The following is a 24,818-nucleotide window of genomic DNA, read 5'->3' on the forward strand; positions in this document are numbered from 1 at the left end:
ATTGAGAAATTGGAGTGATATAGCCATAAGCCAAGGAATGCTGGCACCCACTAGAAGAAGCTTCTGGATTCTCTATTAGAACCTCCAGAGGGAGTATAACCCTGCCCACACCTTGATTCAACCTAGTGAAACTGATTTCTGGCCTGCAGAAGTGTAAGAAAATAATTTTTTTATTTTTTTGAGCCGCAAGTATGTGGTAATTACAGTGCTGTAGAAAACCAATAAACATATGCTTTTATATAAACTCTAAATCTAGGTGAGAATGGATGTGCCATTGGAAAAAACTAATGAGAAAATTTCCTATTGTATGTTGCATTTCCTTTATGTTAAAAGTTCTCACTACTTTTTTTGTTCACTCTTACTCTACTAACTGTAATGACTTTATACGTACAGTTTCTTACTAGGTAGGGATGTTTTGTTTCCTGAGATTTAATAAAATAGAATTTTTTTCATGTGTCTTCTTGTAAGTGCATGCTTACATTCTAGTTGGTAGAGTTGTCTATGTCTTAATACATTACCAATTTTACATTCTTTTGCATTCTCATACTTTCCAAATGAGTAGTCAGTGTGGGGCCAGTAAGTTGACATCTTGTCTATTAATGTTTTTATTATTATAAGTTTCTTATAATGCAGACAGGCCTCCAGGAGTTATCAAAATTATCACTGACAACAGAGATTTAAAGATAGGGGGATAAAACTAATTATATGTGAAACCATACATATTAGGACTAGCAAGTGACAGAAAGCCCTAAAAAGCTAAGTGGAAAAAAAGTTTATTGGCTCACATACTAGAAATTTAAGGAAAGGACTTGTATGTAAGATGTATGTAGGACTTCAAATGCTATCATCAGGACAGTCTTAAATTTGTCTCTGTGCTCTGCTGTTTTGTAGTGTGTGTGTGTGTGCGCGCGCGCTCAATTAGCACCTTATGAGATGGCAAAGGTGGTTACCAATACTTTAGCAATTATAAAAACACCTCTTTCCCCCAAAATCCAGCAAAAGTTCTAGGACTGAATCTTACTGTCTTATTTTGTGTCCCATGCCTTTCCTTGATTTAATCGCTCTGAATTTGATTGCCTAGATTTAGATCCTGTGCTTATCCCAAGAGCTACCTGAAACAAGGACTGTGAATGGGGAGAGGTAGTTGCCTACTGGGAAACTGAGCTGTTATCAGAAGAAGGAAGATTGTATGCTGGGAGATAAAGGCAACAGCTCTATCTACTTAAGTAGTAAAACTATCATTTGGAAAAATAGGAATGAATACTTAAATTGGTTAAGAATGAATAAGTCAGTGAATTGAATTCCAAAGGTGCACTGACTTTTGTTATTCTTTGCCTTTTTTAACTTTAAAAATTAAACATACATTTTTTTACTACTTGAGTGCCATAAGGTTGCAGTGTTGCACAGCACAACTCCAGGGACCACCATTTATAGAGTAGTCTATTTAGGGTGCTCCCCTGTTCTCCATGGCATAGCATTTACATAGACTGAATATGAATGGCATTGTCTGAAGGTGTGCATTGTGGTGACTCTGAAACACTGACAAGTGTGTATATTTTTGAGTATTTCATATGAATCATGTGAATTGTGGTTACTTGTTAGTGTTGTATCAGTAATGAATTTTAAAAACATTTTTGAGTACCCATGTTGAGCTTTGTGGAAAAGCAAGAGAGTTTGAGGAAAGACTGCTGACTTTAAAATAATTTGATTTTGGAATTGATATTTGAAAGGATTATATTTTCATACTGCTCTGAATAAAAAATGGGCCATTTAATATAATTTAACCTACAGTTCTCTTACCATATTTTAAGTATCATTAAAGTAGCAACTTGCTTCCTAGTGTTTTCTTTAAAAATAGATATATTTAATCAATATCCAGAATATATAAAGAATTCCTAAAACTCAACTCAAAATATAAATAATCCAATTCAAAAATGGGCAAAGGACTTGAATAGACATTTCTCCAAGGAAGCTATACAAGTGGTTAATAAGCACATGAAGAGATGCTCAATATCACTAATCATTAGGGAAATGTAAATCAAAACCACAAAAACATACCACTTCACATTCATTAAAATCACTATTATCAAACAAATGAAAAACAAACCAGAAATCAGTTAACAGGTGTTGGTGTGAATGTGTAAAAATTGGAATTCTTATGCGTCGCTGGTGGGAATGTAAAATGGTGCAGCTGCTATGGAAAAGAGTTTAACAGTTTCTCAAAAACTTAAATGTAGAATTATTACTTGACCCAGCAATTTCACTTGCAGGGACTGACTCAGGCAGATAATTGTACATTCACATTCATAGCTGCATTATTTGCTGTAGCCAAGAGGTCGAAACAAACCAAGTGACCACTGATGGATGAATGGATAAACCAAGTGTGGTATATATACAATGGAATATTATTCAGCCTTAGAAAAAGGAAGGAATTCTGACACAATAGTATGATATAGATGAACCTTTAGGACATTATGCTAAATGAAATGAGCTAATCACAAAAGGACAAATACTCTGTGATTCTCCTTATTTCAGGTACCCAAAATAGTCAGATTCATAGAGATAGAAAGCAGGATAGTGTTTGCCAGGGATTGAGGGGAGAGGTGAATGGGAAATAATTGTTTAATGGGATGGATAGTGGTGATGGGTGCACAACAATGCGAATATACCTAATGCCACTGAACTGTACACTTAAAAATTGTTAAAATGATAATTTTATATAATGTATATTTTACTACAGTGAAAACATAAATTAAAAATGGATTTATTTTCATTTATTTAATGAGATGTTTTTGAAAAATACACAATTTATATAGTTCTACCTTTGTGGGTTTTGATACTTCTGTAAGTCCACGTCTTCACTTTTTCTTTAACTTTCCTGACAATAGCCCTCTTTTCTCTCTTATTTTATTCACTGGAACTGTTATATACATACAGTAGGACTGTACAACTTTACTGCAGTGTGACTATGAGGGTCTGGTTCTTTATATTACTTAGCTTTCCATAGGATTGGAATATTGTTTTATACCATTATCACTTTCTGTGATAGCAAAAATTTCATGTATTGAATAGCCTTGTTTCGTCACATCCACTCAGCATTTATTGAATAAACTGAAGATCTAGATTTGGGCATCATCAGCACATAGGTGGTTTTTCAAGCTAAGGGAATGGATGAGATCTCCCAGGGGAAATAGAGAGAATGACAAGAGAAGAGGAACAGGCAGAACTATGCTGACCAGTGCATAGGAATGAATTTGACTGTCGGTAACATAAACCATGACAGCAGTAGCTTAAACAAGTAACTGAGTGTTGTGTGAGGAAAAAGAAGCAAGGAGTTCTGAGGTGGACAGTGGAAGGCTGAGATAGCTACTCAGAAGTAAGGAATCAGGCTCTGACTTCCCACTCCTATTTTTAGTACGTGGCTTTCATCTTTATGATCCTGGATATTTTGTAGCAGGAGGAAGGAAGGAAAGGGTGAAATTACTATCTATATAAAGATAGCTTACAATGCTTTATCTCCTGTCTCTATTCTTAAAATCTAGTTATACACGTATGTCCTACTGGAATCAGAAATTCTAATATACCTAGAATTATGCTCCCTACCTTCTTTTCTACTTATTTTTCCAATGATTTTTTTTCTCTCTTCCAAAAGACCTGTTTTCTCCTCCGGGTTATCTTGTTCCATTACCTGCACACTCATTAATGCTGAAAATGTTAGTCACCTTTGATTTTGACTTTCTGTCAGTTTTCTCTTCTTCCAGCCTCCTTGTCACTTTTCTTTGAATTGGGCCTCCTGTTGTGCATGTCACCTCCTCTTACATTCAATTCTTCATAAAGGGTTTAAAGTCCAAATTTCTTTCTCTTTCTACTGACTCACTTTTTAGTTACACTAAACTTACTGTTCCTTGAATAGATCTTATTATTTTCATATGTCTGTATTCTTTTTTCTAGAATGTCTTTCTCAATGAATTCCTTCTTTCTTCAGGCCCCAGTGAAACGTCACCTCTTCTGCAATGCATTTTCTGACATCTATTAGTTTCTCTCCAGAAAAGCTTCTTCGTTGACCTGAAAATATTTTGAAAGTATCTTTATTTTTTTTATATCATTTAATATTATATTATTTGTTTATATCTGTCTCCTTCCACTAAAATTTGAACTCTTTGAGGATACTGAAGTAATGTATTCTTTATTTAAATATATCTTTATTGATTTTGGAGAGAGAGAGGGAAAGAAAGAGAGAGAGAGAGAGATAGAAACATCAAGGATGAGAGAGTAATTGATTGGCTGCTTCCTGCATGCCCCCAGCTGGGGATCGAACCCGCAGCCAGGGCATGGCCTTGACCAGGAATCGAACCTCGATCTTCTTGATCCTAGGCCAACGCTCAACTGCTGAGCCACGCACGGCCAGGCTATATTCATCTTTTTATCCTTGAAACTGAGAAGAATGGTCAATAAAATTGTAGGTCCTTTATAAATGATTGAAGTAATAATTTTTAAAATGAGAATAATAGTTTTATTAGATGTAAATTTGTGATATAAAATCTCTAAAATTTCCTATAGCTTTTTCACTTCTGTGATTATATGTTTAAAGTTTGATACTTTAATATTTTACAAAATTATTATTATTACATTTTGAGTTTATTTCTGACCAAGAAACAGCCATACAATTTCAAAAAAATTAATTTAATTTAATTTTTATTATTCATTGATTAGATAAATTTAATTTCTGATTTTAGAGATCTAGAAATACTAGGAGGGAAAAAAATCAGTAATATTTTTTAAATTAATGGAAATGGTAAGGCAAGGAGATTTGCAAATGGTAATTTAATTAACTATATAATTCAGTCATCTAAAAATAATCACTTTGCAGAGTAGGATAGGTTTTAATTTTTAAAATTCAGTTTTTTATTTACTTGAAAAAAGTTTAGTTGAATTGTTGATACTTTAAGAAACTGCTTAGAGCATATTTTGAAATTTCTGGGGAAATTTTTTTTGAAGACATGTAATTCTGATTAATGCGTCTTATGTTAAATTATTTCCCTGACATCATATGGTTTTAAATAGCTGATACTGGAGGGAACTTTGTAATTACTTATTTCTTGGAATTTCTTTATCAAGCTTATATCTTAATCACAGAAAGTAAAATAACTTTTTTCTTTCATAAATCATTACTTATCAAAGGAAGTAAAATAATCTTTTCTGTCATAAATTACTGTTCATGGCAAATATCTAATTATAGAAATGATATTAAATATATATTTGAAACCATGCATTTTTATATCATTGTTTCTCCAATGAGTGGCTTGACTTTTTATGTCCCTTGAACTCTGATGTTCTAAACAATATGTAATTTGATAATTGCAGCAGTGGCTATTTCTAAAATTATACTTCTGTATAGTATTGCCTTCTAAGAGCTGTTAAAAGAGCTTCTCTTCCTCCTTTATAATGACTCCTCTGCCTTCTTAGTTTGTGCCTTGTTAAAAAGTCAGGATTTATGTGTTCCCTGTGTGTTTTGCTCTGGTTTATAGATGCCTTCATTTTCACATTCTTTTCAATATTATTTAGCTCTGTCTGCTAGCTAAATGAGTGTTGGTGATTCCATAAAGGATGGAAATTTTCTCATACTATTCACTGTTGAGAAAGGTTGTATGTAATAATATTAGCCTTTTAAACATGGGTGTACACATGCAGTAATATCCAAGATTCCTTTTGTTCACTGAGTTGCTAGATTAGACTTTTCTCTGATCATGTCTTAACAAATTTAAGAAATTCTGCTCTTATGTAGAACTGTCTGTTTGAGAAAACGGAAATAAAATATTGTAAAAACCGTGAAAATTAAGTGAATAAACTATTACCTACTGTATTTTGGTATCAACAAAAATAATGAAGAATACTATGTGAGTAGGTGGTTAGTTAAAACTTAATCTCAGCCTAGATGACCAACAGTTCATGTAACAGATTCTTAGGGTTCTCTTTTCTGTCTTAGCTTAATTGCTTGTAGAGGACATCTTAAGTATATGTAATACTTCTAATTCTTTATAGAGGACTCTTCTGTATGAGAATTTCTATAAGTTATGCATTGCTAAACTTTTACTAATTTATATGTGAATATATATGTGCATTGGTACTGGTAGATGGAAGTATACAAAGTTTTTCTGTTAAAGTTATAGTTTTTGGAAAATGTGTACATTCAAAGAATGTATGTTATGTATTCTTTCAATAAATTCATTTGGTTTATATGGTGCAAGTATTAGGATAGTTGTATGTTATGTGGTAATTATAGTATTTTTAGTGATTAATTAATCACATAAGAATCTTAAAAACAAAAAAGAACCATGCTTTTTTAATAGGCTATGACTAAATGGAGATGAAAGATTTAATTTTATATAATTTTGCATCACTTTTTGTAATTTCCTATTTTATAGTAAAAAGAAAAAATGCAAAAAGCCATAAAAACAATATATCGATTTTATATTTCATTTTTATTTTAGATTTAAATATAAAGTAGCATATTGTGAGAAGAAAAGGTTTGTAATCTTGAAGCTTGGGGGTAAAAATGATAGAATCCATTTTTTTCTTAATTATTTAGGCCCAAAGAGGATAACTGAATAATGAATAATATAATATGATATAATATTCACATGATATTCATTGAATATTTGATATAATAAAGAATAACTACTTGTGATATTTTTAATGTTCTTTAACAGTAAGAATAATTTCTAAATATATAAATAGAATTATCACAGAAAGGACTAAATTGCTTCTTTTTTACAGTGGGGTGGCTTTATTCCTTTTATTTGAGATTAATTGGTAGAATTTTACTACTATATGTGGGTGCCATGGTATTTTAATGGAGTAACTGTTACCAAGTCCAGAACTTACTGCACCTATTTTTATCAGAGCTTACTATTCAGCTAAGACAACAATTCTCAAATTTTTGGGTCTCAGCATCCTTTTATACTCTTAAAACCCTTTGAGGATCCCAGAGGACTTCTCTTGTTGTGGGTTACAGCTATTGATAGTTACCATTTGAGAAATAAAAAAAGAAATATAAAAATAGTGCTACATTAATTCATTAAAAAATAGTATCTTAAAATCACAACTGACTATATATTCTAAATTTTTTAAAAATGTAAGAAAAGTGGCTTTGTTTTACATATTTTGGACATCTCTTTAATGTCTGGCTTAAGAAAGAACAGCTAGGTTCTCATATCTTCTTCTGCATTCATTCAGTCCATTGCCAGATCACATCATGTAGACTCTGGAATACTTGACAATTCACTTGTCAGAGAGCAGAGTTAAAAAGGTAAATAACTTCTTAGTGTTGTTATAAAAATAATTTGATGTCCCTTACCTCCCGAAAGGGTCTCATGGACCATTCACCTCTGTCCCCAAGTATCTCCAGACCATATTGAGAACTGCTGAACTAGGAGTATAAGCATTTGTGCTAAAGGTTAAGAATGCCTTAAAGTAAAACTGCCTTGGAAAAGAACATAGCCTATGTGATAATTCTGTACTTAGTAATTGTAATCAGATTTCAGATTTTCTTAACTAGATCTGTAAAATTTAAATATCCTAACAAGAATATTAATTCTTTTGTTCCAATCTCTCCTATATGAATACTGCTGAACCTGAAAATGGAAAGAAACATCATGATATTATTTCTTTTAATGATATGCTTAACTCTCACCTACTTATAAGGAACTGAAGTACTTCAATACCTGACACAAAGTACTAAGCACTCTTTAAGAGTGTTCGACCTCCTAATGTTGTTTTTTGATGTAAATTAATTAATGTTGTTTTGTCACTTAATGGGATGCTGAAATACAAAATGAAATGTTTAGTAAAATTAATTTGGGCAGAATAAGTATAATATTGTATTTTCAAATATGTGATTTTTGTATTCTTGCTCATCCTGGAGCTTTGCTTGGGGAAAAAATCCACAGAAACTTATCTTGAAAATTAGAGATCCTAATAAGCATCCCTGAAAAATACTGATGTTGAAAATTATCAGAACTTTGATGAATTCACAATGGGTGGCTTTTTATAGTAGTTTCAAAAATAATTTTAGAATAATAGGAATTGGGTGGAGTAAAAGTTTATAGTTGAAAATTCACTGGATATAAGAACAAATACAAAAGCTTTTTTTTGCCCATGAGTTGGATTGCATCCATGCAATTCAGTAGCCAAATACTTTGATCAAGAGGCATAGCTAGTAACTTAATACCTTCATTACTCTTCCTTCTAAGCCTTCTTTCTGAGCCTTTCTCTGTTACCCCTTTTCCCTCACCTCGCCCACTTCTAAAACACTCTTCCTTGTTGTCTTAACTACCATATTTATATTGCTGTGGTGGTTTGGTTTTGTTTTTACTTAGCATACTCCCTAGCCCCTGTTTGTTGCAAACTTCCCTAGCTCTTAACCATTTAACTTGTTTGCTTAATGCTTGTTTGCTTGGAAGTGAAATTCTATTGGTCTTTATAGTGTTTGCTTTGCATTCTCGATTTAAAAAAATTTATAACTCACGATTCTGTATCTCAATAACATAAAATTTGTGTTGAAATACATTATTAATTGTTATCTAGGAAGTTTGCATATTCATTGACTCACAAAACAGTATGTATCTCAAGGAGCCATTCAGAACTAGGTCATCTTTTTTTCACCAAAGATTTGTACTGAGTCATATTTTAAGATAAAATTATGTTACATGATAAAGCTGAGGTATTTACATTCATATTGGAGACTCGATGTTTCATTTACTCACTGAAATGTAATGTTTATGGAATTTAGCCATCTTGGATAAGGTAGAGATACATAGTTTTGAGACACTTTGAAACCATTAAAGAAAGGAGATTTTGGAGTAAATTGAAGTAGTTTATTTTTGTCCCTTTGCTGATCTTTTTCATGGTGTTATTTTAGAAACCCAAAGATATGGTATGTATATCACTTGATTGAATGTACGTGTTAGGTACACACTCTCCTCCCAACAAAGAGTTGGCGTACATGAAGCAGAACAGAGTATATTTACTTATGTATACCTTCCCTTAGTTATGAGAAATTCTGTGTGAATATATAAATTCGGGCCATGCTTATTAATAGAGATAGTTTGAAAAGAGAAGACTTGAAAGTTGGATAAAAAGAAAAGTTTGACAACTTGGATGGCAGAACTAGGGTAGAAATTTTTTGAAATGCAACCTTAGAAGTGTTCAAACCAAGTGAGGCAGAATAAATCTGGGCCTTGGAATGGATCTGTTTATTCTTTTTGTTAGGGAGATATGGTGGGAAAAGAGGAAGCCAGACGTACATTATGGAGTCTGAATAGTATACTTTGTTTTGTTCCTAGGAACTCCAAAATGAAGTTAATAGTTAAGAGTAGAGGTAAGGCTATATAACTGAATATTAGGGAGAGTGTTTGAGAAATACTAGCTCAGTTACAGTTAATGCATGGATTAAATATATGTGGTCTAAATCTTTTTCTAATTCAAGTTTTTCTTTGAGGTCCCAAAAGAATTTTTAAAATGTGCATTTTATTCCTGAATGCATAAACAGCATGTGTTTTTCAGAACAATTTGGAAAAGTTTAAAAAATATAAAAGAGAAAGTAGAAATCACCTGTGCTTCCAAAATGGGTGTGGCATAATTTGCCTAATTAGTCCAGGGTTGGTGGGTGTTTAGGTAGTTCCCTATTATTGTTGTTGTGTTTTACTGTTGAAGCAGTGCAGCTTTAGCATCACTGTATGCCTACTTTTGCTTACTTTGAAAAGGATAGGGCAGTTTTCCTCCAAAAATGTACCAGTTCATATTCTCACCAATAAGGTTTTAACTCACAGCTTTGTAAACCTTGATTAATAAGTTAACTTTTAAATTATGAATATCCTTTTGATACTACACCAAAGCTTGACAAGTGGTGGTTTCTTAAAGGTCAGTTGCAATGTAGAGCTAGAAACCATATGAAAAAAAGTTTCCTGTTCTCTCTTATAATAAAATACATTGTACTCTGAATAGAGCAGTTACTTGTGCATGGTTTTGTAAATATATGCATTGGTGGTTTGGAGAATACTGGTTCACTAAGTTGTTTCACATACTGACACATTTCATTATCAAATTTAAATTGTAATAGTTAATATCACAGTTTCATCAGAAAGGGTTTGTTTCTTTAAGTATTGGGGAAACTGTCAAGTCCATCTTGTTAGATATAAATTTTGCAAAATTCTAATTTTTACTTGAAAGTGTGAATTTTATATTTGGTAATATAAATAGGAACAAGTATTTATTTTAGTTTTTCTTAAATTAACAGATTTTTTGTTAATTTTCGAGAGTGCCTTGTATTTCCTTTTTTTCTTCTTCTTCATTGCATTGATGAATACAAGAGGTGAAAGTGGACCTCCTTCTTTTGTTCATAGTTGTAAATGGAAAGCAATGATGCTAGCTGTGAGTTTTTCTTAGATGCCCTTTACCAGGTTGAGGAAGTTTCCTTCTGTTCCAAATCTGCTAAGAGCTGAGTCAGATGCTTTTTCAGCACCTATTAAAATGATCTAATTTTTTTAATATTTATCCTGTTATTATGGTTAGTGACATTGGTGGATTTCTGAGTGAGCCTAAACTTGCATTCCTGGGTTAAATCATCCTTGATCATGGCATCTCGATCACACCTAATCCTCAATGTCCAGCCCAGTCCTGAAAAGATATAGTAGATTCTCAAAAAGCATTCTTTGAGTTAATTAAGACTTAAATTTCTTAAGTGGTTTTCCATTTCTGGAAATCTTTGTAAACATTTGAAAAAAGTTAGTCATTTAATAAAACAAAATATATTGCTACTTTATTCAGTGATCATTTCACAACAACTTTAACTACTAGAAATATAGATGGTAACTTGGAAATAGAAAGCCCTTTGACAGTCCCTCCATTGAAGAAGTTCAAAACCTGTTTATTTTTATTCTCTGTATAGTTCTAACAAGCTTAATGATCTGGTTTCCTTGCACCCAGATTGAAAGCAACAAACTAAAAAGTGGAAATGAGTTACTAGAGATTGCTAAAATTTATAAAAACTTTCCATGGTATAGAGAGGGAAAAAGTCCTTGTAGAAATAATTTTAAAAGCTTAGTAACTGAGGGCTGTTGATAAGTCTTAATTGCTGCCTTAGGCTTTTAATGTATATAGCATAGTAAAAACAGTATTTCAGAGTTGGAATAAACTTTAGTGAGCCTCTCATCCACTTTTACACATGTGAGGGGTAGATGACACACATATGATAAGAGTGGCTCTGGTAAGAGTTGCTCACACTAAAGTAGTGATTCCCAGTGGCAAGGGAAAGTGTGTGTGTGTGTATGTGAGAGAGAGAGATATGGAGGTGCTGACATATACACGTGGGGTGTATGAGAATCTCTGTTTCTGGGGAGGAAGCCATGTGTGCAATTTGAACTTGGGCCCCTCCCCTTAGCCCTGTGATGACTATGTTGTCTTCCCTCTTTATCTTCTGATGTTCTGCTGCCTCACTCATATTCACTTTTGAGAAAAACTGGTCTTATCCAAACTAGTAATACTATAGATAAGCCAGTGCAAGCCTACTTGAGAAGTCGAATGGTTAATTTTAGGACAGACTAAGAAGCTAGTTGTCCTGGCTTCTAGTTTAATGTTTTCTGTTATGCTCCTGCAATAAATAATATTGAAAATGATAGAGTAAACAACAAGAATAAAGTTATATTCCCCAAACTTTATTTTAAAAGGAATGAGAATGAAAGATTTTTTTCCCCTTCTAAAAAAACCCTAAACCACTTGTAAGTAAAACTGAGACATTAAGATGGGAGGAGTTCATTTCCTCATAATGAATAAATAGATAAATGTAATTTTAAGATATAAATCGATCACCTATTTATGTTTGTTTATTGGGAGTCTTTTAGTTTTAAAAGTAAAATGCAGATGATTTCTGTGCAGTTAGACTTTATATTTGGCGTTTGATTAGTTTGTATTTTTGAGTAATGAATTATTGGTGGCACAGAACAGGGGATTTTATTATCTCCCAATTTCCGTGGGTCAGGAGCCCAGGCTGGCTTAGCTGGGTCCTCTGTTGAGCGTCCTGCCAGGCTGCAGTCTCACCTGTGTCTCAGCCCTCTTCCTAGCTCACCGGTTATCAGAATTCAGTTCTTCATGGCTGTGGGACCAAGTTCTTCAGTTCCTGGAGCCTGCCCACCATTTTGGCATGCGACATTCTCTACAACATGTCAGTTTGCTTCTTTAAGGCCAGCAGGAAAGCTCTGCTGCTTTGAATCTGAATGTCTCTGACTCTAGACCCTCTTTTTAAAGAGCTTACCTGATGAGGTCGGGCCCACCGGACTACTGTCTTGATTAATTTAAAGTCCACTGATAGGGGTATTAACCACATCGCCTTTGCCATATAACAGAACCTAATCACAAAAGTGAAATCTGGGAATTTTGCCCACACTTAACGGGAGATTATACAGGGTGTGTACACCAGAGGATGGGAATCTTGGAGGCTGATCTTGGCATTATGCCTACCACAGGGTTATTAAAGAGAACAGTGACTCCTTTGTTCAGTGAAAATCAGATCTTTCCTATGTGCCAAGCATTTCTCTAGGTCATGGAAATATAAGGCTAAAATGCCCAGTTCCTGTCTTTGATGAGGTGGTAGAGACCAACAATGAAGTACTGTTTGTAATGTAGTTAAATCATGCAGCTGCTGTAGAGGTGTAACCGGGCTACACTGTTCAGTAGGAGAAGGCTGGGTCAGGAAAAGTTTATTGTACGTATGGTAAATGTAAAGCTACTCCTGTAGTTCTTAAAACTACAAAATTAAAAACAAACAAACACTTACTGAATTTTCTAGGAAGAATAGTTTGATATTGAAGATGAGGAAATTATTAAAAATCCTTTTTTCTTTTTCCCCAGATGGTATACCTCAAGTTTACTATTTTGGCCCTTGTGGTAAATACAATGCTATGGTGCTGGAACTGCTGGGACCTAGTTTGGAAGATTTGTTTGATTTGTGTGACCGAACATTTTCTCTTAAAACAGTTCTCATGATAGCTATCCAACTGGTAAGTAAAGCAGGGTGATGTGAAGTTGTTTGAACAATTGTGTGGTTCTTTAGTCACAAATTTATATTAAAAGTTTCAAGAGTTGCTACATTATCTTGCAGCACATTCAACTGAATAAAAATGTTTCTGCTTTCATATTATTGTCTTTTTAGGATGCATATAACAAAATAACAGAATCAGGTATATTTTTATGAGAGAATTAATATTTTATTGCTTTAAGATTGTAACGCTCAGTTTGAGATTAAGTTGTTTCCAGCACTTTTCATTTAGAAGATGAATACTTAGAAAAGAGAACCGTCAGAAACATGGATTCTAAATCTCGGTAATAAATTCTAATGGCCGAGAAAAAGAGGAAACAAACTAATGAGAGAGTCTTCTGAATTGCTTAAATTTTAGGGAACCTATGGGGAAACAAACTTAGAGGATGATTATAAGGCAGTTTTGAAATAAATGCTAATAGAAGTATGCTGCAAAAGCCTTAAAATCATTTTTATCCATTTACTCATTAATTCTGCTTCTGTAAATTTTCCTATGGAAGTATTCAGATGTACTTAAAGCTTTTTGTGCAAGGATATTTCTAATAACGTGGGAAACAACCCAAATCTACAGAAATAACAGGATTAGTTGAATACGTTGTTAATAGCCATAAAATGGTAAAGTATGTATTTAAAGTAATGCACACTTTCAATGCAAACCATGTATTAAAAGAAAGTTTCATGACCTGGAAAATGCTCATATCATTAATTACAAGTATAGGTCATAGAATATTATATATTATATGATCCAGGATTTGTTAACAAACTAAAATGGACTGAATGACTGTGTTTACATTGCATTCTCAGCCATGATTGTCATTAAAGGATGCAATTTTATTTTCTTATTTTTAATGTTCTATTTTGTGAGTTTTTACAGTGAATATTATTTGAGAATGTGTAAAACAATAAAAAATGTACAGTATTATTATAGTTTTTATATTTGAAAATTTTCTAGTTTCAAGATCTTTTAAAATGTTTCATACCTAAAGAAAAAAGTAAAGAAAAGTTAGAAGAAAGAAAGGAAAGATAGAAAGGAAGAAAGAGAAAGAAAAGATATACTAAAGGGTGCTTTGTTGATTGCTTTTATTTAACAGCTTAGACTCTTTAAGTCTTTAAAATATAATTGTAAAAATTGCTTCCTTATTGAACTGATGAATAAATTGCAATTTTGTAAATATGTCTCTTTATACTTTTGAGTTCAAGATTTAATACTGGTAAAGCTTTTTGATTTTATGATGTAGCATCATCTGAAAGTGTTGATTTAATGAGGCTTACTGATATGGAAGGAATTCATAAAATTCAAACACTTCCATTTATAAGTCACTATAATAGTAAAAGTAAAGATTTTTAATCATAATCAGTATATATTTGAGAAACTATAGACTGATACAATGTTACTTTTAAAGGGTTGAAACAATTTCTGAGTTTTTTCTGTATGCTGTTTTTATTGTGAATGTTGTCTTGCCTCTATCATGCTTTTTAATGCTAGCCAAAGCCTAAAAATATTTATTTTCTTTTTTAAAAAAATCAAGATTTCTCGTATGGAATATGTTCATTCAAAGAACTTGATATACAGAGATGTAAAACCTGAGAACTTCTTAATAGGACGCCCAGGAAATAAAACCCAGCAAGTTATTCATATTATAGATTTTGGTTTGGCAAAGGAATATATTGATCCAGAGACAAAGAAACACATACCATACAGAGAACACAAGAGCCTTACGGGAACAGCTAGATATATGAGTATAAATACACATTTAGGAAAAGGTATGTGTACCTTTTGTTTGAATTCTGTAACTATGTTAATGGTGTGAATTTTAATATCTGTTATTATGGTTCAACTTTTGCAGGCTACAGTTGCTTCTGTTATAATTTTTATTTATCACATCTAGCTAGAGTTTACTTTTATTTATATTTAATAAAACATTTTAAAAATAAGTTGCTCTAGAGTAAATGAATGCCATATCCTTGTACTTACTATATCTTTTTAAAAATAAAACTTGAAATGTTCAAGCTTGATACACTTAGGGTGATGCATTTGATTATTTCTCTTAAAGGATATGAGAGAATATTTAATTCTAACTGAATTCAGTGTGTGCACAGATTTTTGATTGGGACTATAGTACTTTGATGCAGTTAGCCAAGGAGGTAACAAATCGCCTAGTACATTTAATGCTAAGAGTACATATCTTAGCAGTACTGTTTACTGTGTACTAGCTATATCCATTTGGTTTCCTTATTTATAAATAGGATAAAATAATATCAACCCCTTAGGGTTTCTTAGAGCTTTTTTATTTCTTGTCCAGGACCACTCATTTAATTTATTTGTCACATTTCTTTAGTTTCTTTTCATCTGAAACAGTTCCTCACCTTTCTTTATTCTTCATGACCTTAATATTTTTTTTGGAGTACAGACTATTTTGTCGAATGCTTTCAATTTGGGTCTGTCTGATATTTCTTCATGATTATATTTTTGGTATCATTTAGAAGTGATGTGTTCTCAGTGCATGATGTTAGGGAAGATGCTAAGTGCTGTTTAGTTCTGAATGAGAGGCGGAAGCAGAGACATGCAGCATATAGCCTATAAGACTGAGGAGAATAGTTAGACTTGAAGCTAAGACCAGGAGTTGGAGGTTGGAGTAGGTGACTTCTAAGGTCTATACAAATTATGATCATACACTGTAAAGTACGTTTGAGTGGTAATGATGGATAACGAATAATTGGCTTATGTTCCTGTCTGTTCTCACTTGTGAGTGAGATGTTGAAGACAGAATTTAAAAGAAGAAACTTAAGTTTGATGTCCTCTGATATGAAAACTAACTGTGGCTTAATACTTAATAATCTGTTGTACACACAACTTAGATCTGAATGTTTTTAGAAAGTCCTAAAAATAATTCAAGGGGGAAGAATATGATATCATAAAAAGAACCTCAACCCCTATCTCACACCATACAAAAAATTAATTCTAGATAGTAAAAAAAACCAAAAAAATGTCTTCATCACATGGGGGGGGTAAAGATTTCTTAATATTCAAAAACTATAGTAATCACAAAAGAAAAAAATGATAAATTAGACTTCATAAATATTTACAACTTTTTCTCATTAATTGACACCATTAAGAAAATGACTAGACAAGCCACAGAGTACAATAAAATATTCACAGAGCAAATATTTAGCAAAGGACTTAGATTTTTTTCTTGTGTTATTTCTTAGGAATTTTATATTTTTGTGTTTAACACTTGTCTGTGAACCATTTTGGTCAATTTTTTGAAGGGAGTAAGGTCTGTATCTAGATTCATTTTTTTTTTTTTGCATGTGGATGTAGGGTTGTTCCAGCACCATTTGTTGAAAATACTTATATTTGCTTTATAGTATTGCCTTTGTTCCTTTGTCAAAGATCAATTGACTATTTCTAGGCTATCTATTCTGTTCATTGGTGTATTTGTCTATTTTTTTGCCAATACCATACTGTCTTGATTACTGTAGCTGTATAGTAAATCTTGAAGTAGTGTATATTTTAATATACTCTTTTTGGTCTTCAACTATATTTTTGCTTACTTTTGTTACACCAAACATAGATGCTCAATTGATTTTTGAGAATGGCAAAAAGTAATTCAAGGTAAAAAAGGATAGTCTTGTAAAGAAACTTGTGAGAATAACTAGATATTGTTGGAAAAAATGAATCTAAATCTTTACCCCACACCGGAATTAAACGAAAAAAATTTTTATTTCAAATGCATCATAGATTTAAATGAAAGAATCAAAACTATAGAATTTGTTGAAGAAAAAGTAGGAGAAAAATTTTTGTGACCTTAGGGTAGTCAAACATTTTCTAGATAGGACAAAAAAACATTAACAATAAAAGAAAAACACTGATAAGTTGGGCTTCTTTAAAAGAACAGATGTCTACATTTTGATGAAGCTTAATTTATCAGGGTGGGAGAAAGTGTTTGTAAAATTTATATCTGAAAATGACTTGTGTACAGACTACACAAACAATTCTTACAACTTTAGAATAAGACAAAGAGTAGAACTTAAAAAATGGGTAAAATGTTTGAACACTTAACAAAAGATGTGTGAATGACCAGTAACACATGAAATGATGTTCAAAATATTAGTTACTAGTGAAATTCAAATTTAATCACAATGAGCTAACATTCATGGCCACTGGCATGGCTAAAATTTCAAAGACTGACTATACTAAATGTTGAACAGGCTCTGGAGCAACTGGAACTCTCATATGTTGCTGGTGGAAATATAAAATGACACAACCCCTTTGGAGAACAGTGTAGAAGTTTTAAATGTTAAACTTACACTTTTCATGACACAGTAATCTACTCTTAGCTATTTATCCAAGAGAAATGAAGACGTAGTCCACCCAAAGACTTGCATAGGAATGTTCATAAATATTTTATTCACAGTAGCCCCCAACTGGAAGTTACACAAAGGTCCTTTAGTAGGCGAATGGATAAACATGTTGTGGTATACTATTTAGTAATAAAAAGTAATGAATGATTATCAATGCATCCAACGACATGGATGAATCTTGAAAACATTATGCTGAGCAAAAGAGTACAGACATAGGGTCTATACTGTATCATCCCATTCATGTGAAACTCTCTATATATATATTTTAAAAAAGCCTGGCTGGTGTGGCTAAGTGGTTGAGCATCAACCCATGAACCAGTAGGTCATTGGTTTGATTCCCAGACAGGGCACATGCTCAGGTTGTGGGCTCGATTCTCAGTAGGGGCCGTGCAGGAAGCAGCTGATCGATGTTTTTCTCTCTCTATCCCTCTCCCTTCCTCTCTCTCTAAAATCAATAAAAACATATTAAAAAACAATAAAATTTAATAAAGAGTGGCAAAAGGCGGAAAGTGGTTTGAGGCCGGGGAGAGGGAGAATAACAGACAAGAGGCGTAAGGGAACTTTTTGGCATTTTGGAAATACTTCTTGATTGTGGTGGTACTTAGGGGTGTGTGTTTTCAAAGTTCATCAAACTGTACCCTTATGATGAGTGTATTTTATTATATGCTAATTATACTTAGATGAAAGAAGTCTCCTTTCTAGTGCATATCAAATCTGACTCTACTTTAGAATTATCAGCTGAACTTTTTAAAATGTGCCTTCTTCTACTCCATGTCATACCCAAGGAATCAGTCTCTGATTCTTTGAGGTTTTTAAAAGATTCAGGGATTGACTCTGATTCTCAGGAGGACTTCAGAAATAATTTTTTTTTTTTTTGCATGACTTTTCATTCTTATACTCCCAGGACCTAATAAAATATAATTTTAGTAATAAAAGGCATTACTGATTTTTTTCATGTTCACATCCCACTTTCATTATCAGCTTTAAAATGAACTTTAGGTCTATTTTACTTCTTTTGAAAGCTTGCTGTTTTCAGTAGCATATGCTTACATTGTAATACAATACAAAACAGAAGAAAAAAATTCCTATTATACCACAGTTTTTGAGTATATGAAATGAGAAATTGAAATGTCCTGTCTAGCCTGACAGGCGTGGCTCAGTGGTTAAGCATCAACCTAGGATCCAGACGATTGGGGTTTGGCTCCCCATCAGGGCACATACCCAGGTTGCGGGCTCGATCTCCAGTCAGGAGCATGCAGGAGGCAGCCGATCAGTGACTCTCTCATCATTGATGTTTCTATCTCTCTCCTTCTCCCTTCCTCTCTCTGAAATCAATAAAGGTATATGTTTTTTAAAAAGAAACGTCCTGTCTAGTCCTCTAGTCTCACACCCCTGATTACTCATGATTTGATGCATATTCTTTTAGATATTTTCCCAAGCTTATAGAACAGGGGTATATATCTGGAATGATATATTTCCAAATATTCATTTGTGTATTTAAGTAGCATGTATTGAGTACCTGCTCTGCGGCAGCCATTTTACTAGATCCTGAGGATAATGACCCAGAGAGACATCTGGCCTCCTGTGACTTGCTATTTGGTAGAAGCATAGATGTTGATTAAATAATAACACGAACATATATTTAGACTTATTGTAGAAGACAATTATAGAATATTATGAGATTACATAGTAAAAATTAAAACCTTTTCTGAAACTTTAATCCTGGTGTGCTTTTTCAAAAGCATTTAGTACTGCTTAGATAGTATGAGTATTCATTTGAATAAAGCATCTTGCACATGAGCATCCTTTAATTATTTTTCCTTTTATTGTTAGCATTTTTGTATTATTTAAAAATACTAAAAAAATCTTAAGCATTTAACTTCAGTGACAAAAAATTGGGGGGAAAATGCACTCAGCAAATATTTATAAACACTCCCTGAGTCTTAGTCTGTGATTGTCACACAGTTATGTACTATCCTACATTTTGTTACTAAAACGATAATAGCAGCTTGAAAGTGACAGTTTGTTTTAGCAGCAAAGTTTTGGAGGGATTATGAATGTTGGGATGTGTCAAACACAAGTGTTTTAAAAACTATATATTACACAGAATACTAATTGTGTTTAAAATTAACGATGTTTGTGGAATGGGAGTTAGGAAATGCAGGGTGAAATGAAGTTAGTTATTTTTAGGGTTTAACATTTAAGGTGAACATTAGGGTTAACCTTTTAGGGAAAAACTATTTTTTTCCCCCAGAATCTTTAATATGTTACATTCTGAATCTTTAAGACAGAGCTGTAGTACACAGTGACTCTATTTGACCATGGAACCTTTTTCCCCTTGCCTTATATTTCTCTGAGTAGATATCTCAGGAAAGAAATAAATCCTCAATAGCATCTCAAGAAACACAGTGGCATATTTTAAAGTTCAACAATAATTTTAATGTAAAAACATTACTGTTTAACTAGACATGATTTTGTTGTTTGTATGCACTGGATCTGAATTTTGTACTTATATACTGAACTTTTGGGAATTAACTGATATATAACAAAAGATTCAGTTCTCTGTTCTTGCATTCTTAACTGGGAGAAGAAAGTGAAATTTATGTTTTTCTTATATTTCAGAACAAAGTAGAAGAGATGACTTAGAAGCTTTAGGTCATATGTTCATGTATTTTCTTAGAGGCAGTCTTCCTTGGCAAGGTTTAAAGGTAATTGTTTTTGTATTTCCTTATTGAATTTGATAACTTGTTAATATATTAAGGTCCTGTCTTCCAGGTATTTAATTTTAAAATTACCACTTTCTCAAGGTTTTTTCCCCCCTGTTTTAGGCTGACACGTTAAAAGAGAGGTATCAGAAAATTGGAGATACAAAACGAGCCACACCAATAGAAGTGTTATGTGAAAATTTTCCAGGTAATGAATAAATGCCTCATTGATACATCTGCTCATACACAGAAGAGCAGAACTGTTAATCATTGCTTACATCTATAAATACTTTTTTGTGTGTTTTAAAAAAATGAACTCAAAATATTACTTAGAAGATGTCAGATGCACAAAGGGGCAGTTTGTGTATTTGCTTTGTTAAAATGGTATTAATAGAAGAAATCCATCTTTTAGTAGTGTTGACAAATAACAACTAAAGTAATATTTTCTTCAATGACATACTTTTAATAAGTTAAAATATTTGCTAGGAAATACCAGCTATAAAGTTTGGATGTATAATGTTAGTCATTTGAGTCTTATTGTCCAACTCAAAGTAGGTATATGATGCATGATTTAGTCTAGTTTTCAAAGTACAGTGAAACCTTGCTACCCTTATTACCTTTAGGCTAATTTTTTATTGGGGAGCTTTATGAAACTAGTTTGGCTTTCATGTAGATATTTGGCAACTCAAACCAACAGAAATTTACTTATGATTTCTTATGATTTCTAAGTCAAGTAAGAAATAAGAATAAAAAATAAGAATAATGTGTTGCTAATGTATTAAAATACCTGCTGTGATTTGTACAATAATATTGACTGAAAAAAGAACCAAATTTGAAGATAGAAGACTGGATTCAGTCTCATTTTGATATTCAAGGTTCTCCTGTACAATGCTGACATTATTACTGTACTAATATCAGCAGGATAATCTTTGGTAGCTCTTTTTCCAGTTTGGCGTATTATTCATTGTCAGCAAACTTTAATTATATGTTTTTCTTAATCTAGAAGTAGAAGGTTAAAAAAAAATTAGTTATAGTACTATCAGTTTAAGTGCAGGCAGATGGACTGCAGGTTAAGAAGCCTATACAAATTTCTGCAGGAAAAATGGTGGTGCCCAAGTAAATTAACCAGATAATTAGCTAGAAAGTGGAATAGTGAGATTCACCATAGTGAGATTTACCAAGGTCACTGGGTGCCACTTTCCCTGCCCATTGGGGGGTGTGTGATCCTGTTCTTATTGGCTACCAGGAGTGAATTGAATCAGAAGAGCAGCTAGGTGTAACCTACTGTCACTTCTACAGTGATTTTTTGTGCTCTCGTGGTGAAATACTGTTTTGCTCACCATTTTGCCTATTGATTTTTAGGACTTTTTCATTCTGGAGAGTATGACCTTTTAAAAATATATTTATCTCTAATATATTTGGGAATTTTAATGGCATGCATGATTATTAATTATATGACCAGAAATTAAAAGAATTATACAGCTTCTATGTTATATTTCTGAGGTTTATTTTGCTAGGTCAGTTGGTTTTGAATACCTCTATAGCCAAAATTAGGAATTTGAATCCTCTATTGGATGGTTAGTTTATGTCACTGATTCTAAAGGAATCCAGCAAGCTAGTGGATATGCTTTCACATATAAATCAATTCCCACCAGTATTTTAAATAATTATAAAATATGTGAGCTTAATATGGTGCTTTGCAATTAAATAATCATGCAATAAGCTGTTAATTCAACCTCTAATACTCACCAAGGTTTTCAATTAAGAAATTGTAAAATAAAAATTTTAGTTTTTCTTAATGAAATAAAGCAAAAATAATGTCTGTTAAACCTCTCATTTCCTTTTCTCTCTATTTCCTTTCTTCCCTTCTTTTCCCTCTTTAAAAAATTTCATTGCAATTAAATCTATAAGTTTTTAAATTGCAATAGAATTTTATTTTTTTTGTTTTTATAATACTATGTGCTTTTTAGACACAAGTAATTTTATTATTGAGTATGTAGATAAGTATAATAAAAATAATTTTTATTTCCTTTCTAGAAGAAATGGCAACATATCTTCGTTATGTAAGAAGGCTAGATTTTTTTGAAAAACCAGACTATGACTACCTAAGAAAGCTTTTTACTGACTTGTTTGATCGAAAAGGATATATGTTTGATTATGAATATGACTGGATGGGTAAACAGTTGGTGAGTTCTCTCTGCTATGTAATAAAAGATTTTATTGTGCTTTTTCCCCACAGTATAGATACTTCAACTGAAAAGAGTTGAGAACAAATACTTTTTGAAAAAGGGTTCATTTTATTTCCTTTTTAGGGATATTTCAGGTAACACAATATAAATATTATCCTTTGCATTTTGTAAATACCCTACATTTGGACTCTGCTTTTTAGAATGATATTTCAAACTTTTCATTGTTGATTTATTTCTTAATGTTGAATATACTTTTTTTGGTGTACTATTCTAGTGATTACTTTAAAAGATCAGCTAGTTTGGTTTTTGGTTTTCTTCAGCCATCTTTCAGAACAGTTGCAATTTAAAAATGTTTTAATTATTCTAGCAGTTTTAATTTATCTCTTGGAATAGATTGATACTTAGAGCATGTTAAGCTTAAAAAATTGTCATTATAACTGTAAGATCGGCACTCATCATTTAGAGAGACACATTTTTTCTTTGAAGAGACAATTTCTGAAAGATCAAATATTCTCACTAGCCTTTTTTTAATAAGCAAGAATGTTTTACAAAATTTTCTTTAATTGTGGCTCACTGTTAGTGAGTTTTTATCCATATTTGGAACCACTGAACTCTCAGATTCAAATATTTTTTAACAGTTCACTTAGCATTTAATGTATATTTTTCTTAAATTCAAAGTAATTTGAATATATATGATATCTGTGATGCAAATCTAAAGAAACTTTGATTAAAGTATTTATATTTTGAATTGTATTTGAAAAGTAAATATTTTATAAGCCTCTTCTCAGTGACATTAAATAATTTTATTAGCTTTATAAAAAATTGTTCCCTTAATTTTTAAAAAATAATTTATTCTGTTTATACATTAGTTTTGAAAATGAGAAACATGAACAGATAACACTTTCATAGTTTTGATAAGAAAAAGTAACTTAAAAGTAATGACAGCATTAGAAGGTATTTTGTTGATATAAAAATAAATACTTGATAAAGCATTTAAATATTTTGGAAACAGTTTAAAGAGTAGCTGTGATTTCTTTGCTTTAATTTGTAGCTTTAACAACATATTTTGAGAATGATGTCTTTTTTTAAGGCCTTACTTTATTTCAGTGTCTTTTATGTTTTTCCTTGATTCTTTTGAACAGCTAAATGATATTAAATAAGACTTCTGAAATAGATTGTATTGATGCTGACTGTTACTGTGTTGTAGCCTACTCCAGTGGGGGCAGTTCAGCAGGATCCTGCTTTATCATCTAACAGAGAAGCACATCAACACAGAGATAAGATGCAACAATCCAAAAACCAGGTTTGCTGCCCTTTTAGATAAGAAATGTCTTAGTTTGCTTTTGTATTACCTTCTGGCAGTTTATAAATGTATTTGGTGTTTTATAATGTCCATATGACTGCTTTATATGTGTGTGTGTATTTGCATGTATGTGTGAGTGTATACATACACATATATATACATATTGAAAGAATGAAATGCATATTTTTTTCATTCAACTGATAAAATATGTACACACATAATGTTCATTATTAATTTAATCATAAACTTATAATTTAGTGGTTAAAATTAGTATAATTTGGAGCAACATTTGACATCTATTTGAGTAGAAGCATTTGGATATCTTGTTGGAATGATGTAATAGCAGTTGATCTTTCTACCTATAGTCTAGTTTAATAAATTATTGACTGAGTTCCTGGTATTTGAAAGCTACTATTTTACATATTACAGAAATGCAGAAGTGAGAAAAACAATATAACCTATGAGAAATGATTTTGTAATGAGTGGCTAGGAGCTCACTCAGTCTCTGGAATCATTCATATCTGGATATGGTTTAACCCTGGGCAAATTAATCTCTCAAAGCCTCAGTTCTCTCATCTATAAAATAGAAATAATATATGTTAATTCCTAGCATATAGTAAGCCTTCAGTAAATCTCAGCTCTCATGGCTAGTGTTATTGTTATCATGATTATTACATAAATTCACAATAACTACATTACAAAGCAGACTAAGTTCTGTCACATGAAGCATATTAATAAAGTGCCATGGAAGATCATTAGAGTATGGGGGGACTATAAAGATGTTATGGAGAATGTGGTTTTTGAGATGAGCCTGAAGAATGAATGACATTTTTAAAGGCAGATAAAGGAATAAGAGCATTTTAGGGAGAGTGTAAAATATGAAGCAGAAGTTTAAAAATGTGGAATTTGAGGAATAGTAAGCAGTTCAGCTTGCTTGGAGCAGAGAGTAGGTTCAAGACAACGCATAGATTGAGAGTGAAGAGTTTGTATTTCCTCAGTAAGGTAATTGAGGGCTGTTGAGATTTTTGAGCAGTGTTTTCACTTTTCTCTTTTTTGTAAAAAGAAGCTTTATTGAAGCCATCTTTCACATAAAAAAATTTGCTATCACCCTGAGTTAAAAAGTGTCTTTAGTATTTTTTACTGTAGCCCTTTTTAGAGAAGGA

The 24,818-nt window shown here is 32.2% G+C and overlaps 1 protein-coding gene across 10 annotated transcripts in view; it reads left to right on the forward strand.

The window, feature by feature from the left end:
- Positions 1 to 24,818, forward strand: part of CSNK1G3 (casein kinase 1 gamma 3) — an 84,923-nt gene that overhangs the window by 35,798 nt on the left and 24,307 nt on the right. For 5 of the 10 annotated variants that reach the window (XM_087815518.1, XM_087815522.1, XM_087815520.1 and 2 more), the window contains exons 5-10: positions 12,907 to 13,055; positions 14,623 to 14,857; positions 20,081 to 20,166; positions 20,287 to 20,371; positions 22,201 to 22,349; positions 23,560 to 23,655. In XM_087815518.1, coding sequence (XP_087671644.1) covers positions 12,907 to 13,055; positions 14,623 to 14,857; positions 20,081 to 20,166; positions 20,287 to 20,371; positions 22,201 to 22,349; positions 23,560 to 23,655 — 800 coding nt within the window. The remainder of the gene's footprint in view (positions 1 to 12,906; positions 13,056 to 14,622; positions 14,858 to 20,080; positions 20,167 to 20,286; positions 20,372 to 22,200; positions 22,350 to 23,559; positions 23,656 to 24,818) is intronic. The other 5 variants (XM_087815519.1, XM_087815523.1, XM_087815521.1 and 2 more) reach the window with 1 other exon arrangement.

This window comes from Miniopterus natalensis, chromosome 3 (assembly GCF_054644295.1).
Source record: "Miniopterus natalensis isolate mMinNat1 chromosome 3, mMinNat1.hap1, whole genome shotgun sequence".
Taxonomy (NCBI): Eukaryota; Metazoa; Chordata; class Mammalia; order Chiroptera; family Miniopteridae; genus Miniopterus; species Miniopterus natalensis.